Raw genomic sequence first — 9,709 nt, forward strand, 5'->3', positions numbered from 1 at the left:
AAATATTTGACAACAACTAAACCCAGTCCTTTTCTGCATGCAAATTTTGATTAAAAAATCCAAGTCAGGTAGACTGGGGACGCAACCTGAGCAGGGAGGAGTTCCACTGCTCACTACACTGTCTTTAACCAAGACCAGGGCTATGTATACTTTTAAATTCATTGCAAACAACGATGCTATTCAATGCGTGCAAAAGAATGTTGTTTCTAAGAGGTAAGAAGCACGAGGTGACTTCTGAGTTCGTGTGTTCAAATGATGGTCAATTTCTTTTTAAGATGCAAAAACAAACTGCCCCAAGAGCTTGGGTTTCCTTTGAAGCTGTTTTCTCCTTCTTCCTCCCACCTCCTCTCACAGAACCCCAACGCTTACTGATTTTACTTCACTCCGGCACGTCAGTCAGTTGGTTTTGGTGCGACTGCTCAAGTCAGTAAAATCCCAGAGTATTTAAAGATTACACGTTAAGTTTGCTACTTCAAAATCCACTCATTGCACGTTCCTGAAGTAACGTTTTATGACTGCATAACGTTCAGACTTTTCTTCTATCAAAAAACACAACAAAAGAGCAAACCGCCTTACGGAGTCCTCGAAAAAAAACCACAAGCACCACCACCTTCACTCCTCCCCCCCGATTCAGGTGAATGCACAGCTCCTTCCCAGCAGGCGTGCAATTACAGTGTTTGCTCAGCACATATCGGATGGAGCTGGTGGAGCCTCCCAGCCGAACGATTTCCGGAAAGGAGCTCAAGGTTCAGAGGAGATACGGCGCCGCGCGACGTGTGGCTGCCCACAGGATCGGGTAACACCTGTGCTCGACTCATTAAGGATTTAACTACGTGCACGGAAAATGGCTGACAACCGCCGTGCTTAATGTGCTGCCCCTGAAAACTTCGAAAGAAGGAAACACAATGGATCTACCCGTAGATGAGGAGGACGGCTCTTTCACCAACATTTCTCTGGCAGATGATCCAGGTACGAAACTATGATTATCTATCGAGACCAAACAAATGCCATGGGCTGAATAAGAACATCGGGTGAGCACAGAGATCCCTAATGCTAACTGTAAGGCACAACGTATTTGTAAGAAAACGCCCCCAAGTAAAAATTATTAGTTGTGTAGTTGAGTAAGTCTTGGGAAAAGAGTTGAGATTTTGGGAGTTTGGGGGCTACCGCAGTTCTGCCATAACAGCATGTGGTAATATACATTCACCCCTGAGCACATACAGCCTTTCACTGCCTGTGAAGAGGCTTACTGAAATGTTAACTCAGTGCCTAATTCAGACAAAATAAATACAGTATGAATACGGAACGATCACCTCTGGCTTACTCCAAAGAGAGCTCACAAGAAGGGATGCAAATTAATCGGTAACTGAAGCGAGCTGATCCACTTAAATCCCAACTACAGAGCACTAACTGTTTTAAAGGAAACTACACAGACAAGCCTCCTCCTGCCCTTCCGGTTTATAGAATAGAAATGACTTGGGATGGGAAGTAAGATAGTTCTGCTAGCAACACATACTGGGAAAACTGAGTTAATATGAACTGATAATAATTTATTTAGAAAGGTGTGGCCAGAGTAGCAACCAGACCACGTCAGGTTGGCTGTCATAGAGCTGAGCTGACTTAGACAAGTTAGAAAATTGAACTGCTGATTAATGAATGCTACAAGTCCTGTTGTTTTATTTTTAAAGAACAGTTGACTGCTTTGTCTCGTTTTTAGCTCCAAGAAAGTTATTGTACATGCTGTCTTTACCACCTGTACAATAGTTGAGCAGATCTTATTTTGAGAGCAGTTTTCTAGCAATTCCATATTAGGACAATGTAGCTGAAGTGGACATTTAAATGCAATTAGTTGATACAGCACATAATCAGCCCTACGACAATGTCACCAAGCTAACTATTCACAATGAGACAAATATGTGGATCCTGGTGCAAGCTGTGCTGTCAGGAGAACACTCCATTGCGATGGGTCTGACATTTCCCTTTAAGGAGTAGAACAGTAGGAAGAGGTATATGCTGTGACTCTGCAGTTGCCACTAATACTGAAGTAGCTGCTGAACAACTATGCAGTAAGACTTCGCTGTACCTCAGCACTTGCATCTACACGACTCCTGATAGCACAGATGCACCCAAACTCAGAGGAAGCTCATTTTAACACAAAGAGAACCACAAGCAATGCTTCATTATGCTGGATCTGCTGCCAGTGTCAGAGCTTTCCCCCCTGCTGCAAAAGTGAAGAGCTGGGGAGAGTCACCCAGAAGCAGAGAAAGCAATTCAGAGTATCTGAGAGTAAGCGACGTTTTCAAACAAGCTTTTAACACAGGGGCAACATAGAGAGAACATACGTAGTAAGATTCATGGTGAATATGATAGCCCCGGTCCATTTGTTCTGCCAGAGGATAACACCTGGAGGACAGGGAGCAAGGTGTCAGAAAACTCCTAACCTATAGCAGGAAGGGACTATTACATGCTTTAGAGCAAATACTTTTCCTTTGCTCTCCCAGCTGAAGTTAAGACTAATTATCGTAACTACAGAGCACAGAAGCTAACAAACAGAATGGGTCTCACAGCCTTCAGGCTGGAGATGGACAACAATTCCACAAGAGTGGGAAGATTAAAAACAAAAAGTTTTACACAGTGAGAGAGAAGAAGATTCCTTAGGATGGCCAACAGCAATCTCAAGCAAGGAATTAACAAAATGGACCAGCAATATGTAGATACTGAAACAAATTATAAGCCACCGGACTGCTCCTGAGGATGATTTGATGTTTTAGAAGCAAGTGATCTGTAATTAAATCTTAAGTAGGATCACAAAGATCCACTGGTTTTAATGAACTCCAGTACATTCGTAATTGCATACGGCCTTCCCCCACCTCTCAAAGTGTACTGGCAAGGAAACTAAAGACAAGCAGAACAACACGCTATGTACGTGCAATCTGATAACACAGTAAGAAAACAACCTTCATACCAAAGCTTTCTTAGCACACCGAAAAGCCATTGTGGCAAAAGGGTTTACTGAATCCGATTAACTGAGTGCACTCCATGGATATTTAATACCTAATGCTCCTCCAAAACAGTTGCGTTTCTCTATTTGTTAAGTATACAGGTATTAAAAAAAAGAAGAAATGACTCTCATGTAAATCAAGATGAACACAAATTGGTAGCGAGACAGAAACTTCTCCATCAGTATTTCAATAGCAAAAGCGTTTGAAACGAAGGAAAGCATTCAATAATAACACTTGTTAAAAGTAGAAAATATTTTCACCTCTAGTGAAAGAAATACCTTCCCATTCAGAAACTCAGCACCAGATAAAATTCCCTCAAAAAATAAGTAAGTTACAGACACAGAGGAAATTAAACCAAAAATAAAACAGGGAGATGACATCAAACAGCTGCAAAGGTTTCCGTAGTCCCCTCTGCTCCATGCTCAAGCTTCTCTTCATTGCAAAAAACCCATACATTATCTTACTCTTCTTTTTTTTTTGGATTATTTTTGGCCTAACTAAAAGAAGTGCAGTTTTCATCTCAAAATTACCAGTAGAGCTTCATGGAACCTTGCTCAAAAGTTCATCTACGACATTTTGTGACAACTGCCATCCTTTTCATATTCTCCCTGTGCAAATACTAACGGAAAAAAGTAGCGCAGTTCAAATAGCAAACGTCTCACAGATACGTTCAACAACAGCTTCTGGTAAAAAGCAGAATGCATTTCCATCCCTGTGGTGAACAGTGGAGCCTCTGTCAACAGCCAGTTCACGCAGGCGCTGCCGGTGCCTGTAACGCTGCTGCCAGAAAGGAAGCGAAGGGCTTGTTGGTGTGCGCTGTGTGCCATGGGAAAACAGCACATACACAACCGGTCCAGGAATGAAACCTCTGAAAAACAGTGACTGTTAGAATCTGAGTTCAGGGCAATGGAATTCTCTCCTGCAGTTTACTAACTATACAGACCTACGCATTCGGGTTAGCGGTTAACTTATGCCTTATGGGAGAAGAACCCCTTGAGAGCAGCCCTGTGGAGAAGGACGTGGGGGGTCCTGGTGGATGAGAAGCTGGACATGAGCCAGCAGTGTGGGCTTGCAACCCAGAAGGCCAACTGTGTTCTGGGCTGCATTAAAAAAGGGGTGGCCACCAGGGAGAGGGAGGTGATTGTCCCCCTGTGCTCAGCTCTTGTGAGGCCCCATCTGGAGTACTGCATCCAGGCCTGGGGCCCCCAGCACAGGAAGGATGCAGAGCTCTTGGAATGGGTCCAGAGGAGGGCCACTAAGATGGTCAGAGGGCTGCAGCACCTCTCCTATGAAGAAATGTTGAGGGAACTGGGATGGTTGAGCTTGGAGAAGAGAAGGCTCCGGGGAGAACTCAGTGTGGCCTTCCAATATTTGAAAGGACCGGATAAACAGGAGGCAGAACAGCCGTTTACAAGGCTGCATAGTGATAGGACAAGGGGGAATGGTTTTAAACTGAGACAGGGGAGATTTAGGTTAGATATCAGGAGGAAGGTTTTCACATAGAAGGTATTAACACACTGGTACAGGTCACCCAAGGAGGCTGTGGATGCCCCATCCCTGGAGGCATTGAAGGCCAGGCTGGATGTGGCTCTGGGCAGCCTGGTCTGGTGGTTGGCGACCCTGCACATAGCAGGGGGGTTGAAACTCCATCATCATTGTGGTCCTTTTCAACCCAGGCCATTCTATGATTCTATATCCTAAGGGAGATTACTGCTATTTTACACAAAAAAGCTCTTTCAGTGATATTAATAATATTAATCAATTAATTAATAACAAACTTATTCATTTTTCCAGCGATGATGGTTAGTTTTAGGAAATCTTAATTGAAACATAGTACGCATGCTAAGTCTAAGTAATTGCACCTGTAAAGTGACTGCCACCACTCTAAATTGAATATAACACAGGCGACAGCATTGGGAGCACTCCCTGGCTTTGGAATAACTGCCTTAGAGGATATAGAATGAATTAGTAAGAACAAAAGGGATTAGCACTGCTTCTCGGTTACATCTCAGTCAGTTCTGACTTCGGGAGCTCTGAGGCTGCTCAGCATTACAAGCTCTCTTTGTAGCTCCTCAGTCAGAAAATCCACTTACCTGAAGCAAGGGATGGAGAGCCTAAGCGTAAAAACAGCTCAATAAACTGAGCAGCAGAAGGCCACTTGCTTAGGGCAGCACCTCGGTGTTCAGCAAGGAGGGCCCTCTAATTCCTTCTTTAAACTGCAGAACGTGTGCTGGAATACTGCTACACATCAGAAAACAACCGATTTACAGCGTACGCTGGTATTATTTCACTTTCCGTACTTTCTCTGAAGTAAAAAGCAGTACATTGAGCAACAGAACCAAAGCAGAACAGCTCTGTGAACACAGGTTATACCAAATCTGCCCCAAAACATTCGCATCAGCGGTCACCCAGCAGGGCTGACCAACCCGCACGGACCCGCGCGTTGCTGGGACTTATCCCACCACTTCTGCGCTCCTCAGAGAGAGGGGAAACTGCAGGGGAGCGGATGCGGGCCGCCCCACGCCAGGCCAGCTTTTAGAAGAGCAAACCGGCCGCCTGCAGGGAGCGGGGTGCAGCCCCCGGGTTACAGCACCTGTGGTAGGAAGGCGGCGCGGCCCGTTCCGCGCTCCCACCCGTGCCGCCCGGCCCACGCGCGCAGGCCGAGCCCGGCGCAGGCGCGGCGCTGGCGCAGGCGCGGCGGGAGGAAAGGAAGAGGGGAGCGAGCGGCGGGGCTGCGGCCGGGCCGGCGCTGCGCAGCCCGGGGGAGCGTCAGGTGGGGACGCGGCGGGACGGTCGGTGCTGGGCTGAAGCGCGGGGAGGCGGCCGACTCCCCAGGGGGTGGCTCGGAGCGCTCCTCGGCTCGGGTCGCCGGCAGCCCGGGCCCTGCCGCCGGCGGCAGCCGCTCCTGAGGTCCTGGATGCTCCGTAGGGCCGCGGAGGTGGGGCGAGGGCTGGCGGCGGGGAACGAGGAAGCCGGGTCCGGCCGTACTGCGGTTGCCCTGAAGCAGAACGGGATGGGCGGTGAGAGCGGGCGGCCTGCCGCCGCTCGGCCTCTGCGGGAGCCGCTTCCAGAAAGATCGGTGCCGGTTGATGGAGCCGAGGGGAATCCACATCCAGAGCCTCAATTGTCTGTTCCCTTTTCTCTTTAAGCAGACCGTCGCTCAGGCCGGCTGAGTTCTAAAGCAGAAAGAGCCCGTTCTACAATGATGAACGCTGACATGGACGGTACAAGTTCTTAACGTTCTTGTTCTTCACTGTTATTTTTTCTACCTAGTGTAATTCCCAGCTGTTACAGCGATTGCATTAAAGCTCCTATGATTTATTGCAGCTGTTGAGGCTGAGAATCAGGTGGAATTAGAAGAGAAAACACGGCTTATTAATCAAGTTTTGGAACTGCAGCACACACTTGAAGGTTAGCAGCTTGGCACCTCAGACTTTTCATAAGCACAATGTAAGCGAAAGAGGAGAACCTTACTGTGCTGCGCTGTCCTGCTGTGACGGTGCTGCTGCTGGGCAGTACAGCACTGAGGCAGCTGGAAGTACACAAACAAGGCTTCAGAAACATTAGCGATGGCAGCGACTTCTTTTTCCCCCCTTTTCTGCAGTGCAATGCTTGCTCACTGCTCACCATACGCAACAGGCAGGAGGGGTGATACATTTAACTGCCCAGGCTCGTTAGCTGACCTCCATCTATTTGTTTCCCAATAGTTTAGCTGCAGTAACTTGATGCAAAAAGTCAGTGAAAGAACACAGATTAACAGCATAATACAGGGAAAGCAGACTCGAAATACCTTCTGTACCACCTACCATGGTACTCCCAGGTTGTACCTACATAATACCTTAAGGCAGCGTTTCCCACATTAAGAAAAACCCGGATAGTTTGATGTAGGCAACACAGATTGTATTCATTATTGTATGCAATAGTGTCTAATTGTATTCTTTTTCCTTCTTATAATGTCACCTTCACAGATCTCTCGGCACGAGTAGATGCTGTTAAGGAAGAAAACTTGAAACTGAAATCAGAAAACCAAGTTCTTGGACAGTATATAGAAAATCTGATGTCAGCATCTAGCGTTTTCCAAACCACTGACACAAAAAGCAAAAGGAAGTAGGGGTTGGCTCCCAAGCCATGTCATTGTATTGCTGCTGTCTTCTTTGTTTTAAGTGGCATAGGCTACATAAGCTAAAATTATCTTAGTTTGTGGCTTTCCTGGATACCTGAAGATTATAAACTTCAGCGATAAGCAGAATTAAGAACATTATCATGAACAGGAGATGCAAGTTTGTATATTAAGATTAAGCGATGTGCAAATATAGCGTAGAGACTTACTAGACTTTCGTATTTGTATTAAAAATGAGCATATCTTGTTAAGAATGGGAGTCAGTTTGTCAAGTTAAACAAACATGTCTTGTTGGCTCTCTTAGAGGTCTTGGTGTTCTTGGCTAGAAAAATTATAGCTATAAAATGGTGTTGAAAACTTACTTGGTAAAAAAATATTCAGAGTCTAATTGCATCACCTTTTTCACGTCAAATGTTGATAGATTACTGTGTAGTACCGTTCACGTCTCTGCAAAGCAGCTTTAAACAGAAGCCTATAAACCAGTTAGGAATTTTTGTAAAGCAGTAACAGTCTGACATTAGTTATAGGGTTTGCATGCGGGAAAGCAACAAAGTTTTTTTGGAAAGAGTTAAGTTACAGTGAACAAGGATAAGTAACTTGCATCAGGGAAATATCAGATCGATGCAATAGTAATGTGTCTATCATTTATAAGAGCTACACTTCAAACTATTTTAACTTTCTTTCCTTAAAGAAAGGTCAGGTTCTGTGTTGTAACGTACTATCCAACCAAACTCACCCAAAACCTGAGTAATAAGCTTGACAAACAGAAAGCCAGCAGCGTTCTTCCTCATGCTCATTGTGATCAGGGTGGAGTAGTGAGAAGCTGAAAACAAATCCTTCCTTGCCACCTTTTTACTTTTTTTCCTGAAGTGCCAAACTTGTCCTTGCTTCAGGCCTTACAGCAGCTGTTTCCCTGCCAAAGGGCCAGAGCTTGTGAAGTACCTCTAGAGACATAGCACAAAACCACCCAAGGCAGAAGAGGCTGCTGTCTGTCAGACCTGGGCTGCACTGAGCAATGCCTGGTGTCAAGGTGTCCTGTTTCAGTTCACTGGATTGGCTTTGTTAGAAGGAGCTCAGCCCAGATTCTGGGTGCCAGCACTTCCCCTAGAAGGGGTACACCTAGCATAATCAGTATTAGAGAAGAGCAGAAGCTGAAATACAAACAACACTGTTAATGTTAGCTTAGTATTGTTAGGTCTGTTTCATCTCACCATATAGCAGCATGGACTTCTTATGGATGTCACCTAAAACTGAGATCTGTCTCTTTAGTAATGAAGTCAATTTTACTTTACCCTTTAACAAAAGGGAACTGTTAGTTTAAGCTTCTCTTTCAGTTTTGCTGTGACAGATTGTGTATAATAAAGCTGGAGGAAGTGAATGAGTGGATGTCATGGCAGAATAAATCCATCTCAAAACACAAGCTTCTTGGCAGCTAAGCACTGCTATTCCTCATCTGTAAGCTGATATCGTGAGCTCTCCCATTTCTCCCTATTTAAAATGACTGTAAAGCACTCACTGGAACGTCAGCAGAGTTAAATGACTAAAAACAAAGCACTAATATTTTGTGGCTTGAAGGCTGTTTACAAAGTCTGTGTCAAGAAATGAGATGACCAAAAGTTTCACCCCGCGAGGCACATGTGGCTCATGCTGTTTGTGTCATAGGGTCCTATAAGCAGCTAACGTTGCTATTAAACATCTCTGGATTGCTTTGTGACATGGCTGTCTATCTCAAATGTTGAATACATGCAAAAATTTCTAGCAGGTGGAGTAAATCACAGGGCTATTGAAGACACACCTCACCAAGCATCTGACTTCTAAAAACCGTATTTGGTTACAGCCATCCTGGCTTTCAGGCCACGTCACTGCACATCTCCATCCGCACTGTGGGAGACACCCACAAACACCAAGTAGTAACACAGCATGCACTTACTAGACTTGAGCAGTTCTGAGATCAAGTAATCTCACAATCATGGTTGTGTATTGTAAGATTGGGTAGTGATATTTTATCCATCATCAGTCTGTATATAGTAGTCACTTAATCTATACACCATTTTTCATCCCACTACGGCGGCCTTCATTTAACTTATGAGCATTTTAAAGATGTTGTATTTCTGACTTTACACTAAATAAACACTTTTGATTTGTGTCAGTTTGGTTTAACATTTATAAAGCCTAAAACAGATCACTGCTATCTTAATTGCTTCTACACAGTTAAGTGTCTGAAAGACTAGATGTAATTATCGAGCGTTGAGATTAGAACTGGGTTAATTACTGTGTTCAGTAAGCTTTGAGTCTGACTTGCATGGTATTTTCACCTGTGAATCTCAGTATACTTTTCTGTGTAAGCTACAAGTAAAAAAAAAGACAGACTTGGCAGAGTGCATCCTGTGTTCTCAAAGCTAAAACCTGCCAATCTCCACATGGGTTAATTTGAAGAGATGGATGATGATAGCTTCGTCTACACACGTACCTACATCTACATTAGACAGAAACCAGAATTCTTATTTCCTCCTACCTTTATTATGGTGGAAGCCAACGGAGGAGGAAACTGTGAGAAAACACCCCTTCCTCCACCATCCCCTCTGGT

General features: G+C 44.9%; 2 protein-coding genes across 11 annotated transcripts in view; one reads left to right on the top strand and one right to left on the bottom strand.

The window, feature by feature from the left end:
- Nucleotides 1–5,679, bottom strand: part of MAML3 (mastermind like transcriptional coactivator 3) — a 253,271-nt gene extending 247,592 nt beyond the window's left edge. For 2 of the 3 annotated variants that reach the window (XM_040699525.2, XM_040699524.2), the window contains exon 1: nt 5,596–5,679. The gene's annotated coding sequence lies outside the window, so the exon portion shown is untranslated. Of the gene's footprint in view, nt 1–3,626; nt 3,871–5,095 lie in introns of all 3 variants that reach the window. The other variant, XM_040699521.2, reaches the window with a different exon arrangement.
- On the top strand, nt 744–9,271 carry SCOC (short coiled-coil protein). 8 transcript variants are annotated; one of them, NM_001389426.2, is made up of 4 exons: nt 755–969; nt 6,152–6,226; nt 6,330–6,413; nt 6,971–9,271. In NM_001389426.2, the coding sequence occupies exons 1-4, from the start codon at nt 906–908 to the stop codon at nt 7,111–7,113; spliced, it is 366 nt and encodes a 121-aa protein (NP_001376355.1). In that variant the 5' UTR covers nt 755–905; the 3' UTR covers nt 7,114–9,271. The 8 variants fall into 8 exon arrangements, with proteins under 8 accessions (XP_040554808.1, XP_040554809.1, NP_001376355.1 ...); NM_001389427.2 differs by having other exon boundaries at nt 6,155–6,226; NM_001114852.3 differs by lacking the exon at nt 755–969 and adding an exon at nt 5,688–5,775 and having other exon boundaries at nt 6,155–6,226.
- Nucleotides 9,272–9,709: the final 438 nt, after the last annotated feature.

The sequence above is a fragment of the Gallus gallus genome, chromosome 4 (genome assembly GCF_016699485.2).
Source record: "Gallus gallus isolate bGalGal1 chromosome 4, bGalGal1.mat.broiler.GRCg7b, whole genome shotgun sequence".
Lineage (NCBI taxonomy): Eukaryota > Metazoa > Chordata > Aves > Galliformes > Phasianidae > Gallus > Gallus gallus.

Bases quoted from the DNA above. Each gene is read 5' to 3' on its own strand.
- SCOC (NM_001389426.2), top strand. From the start codon at position 906: ATGGATCTACCCGTAGATGAGGAGGACGGCTCTTTCACCAACATTTCT. The intron at 6,227-6,329 runs GTACAAGTTCTT...GATTTATTGCAG, and splicing joins GATGAACGCTGACATGGACG to CTGTTGAGGCTGAGAATCAG. The intron at 6,414-6,970 runs GTTAGCAGCTTG...TCACCTTCACAG, and splicing joins ACTGCAGCACACACTTGAAG to ATCTCTCGGCACGAGTAGAT.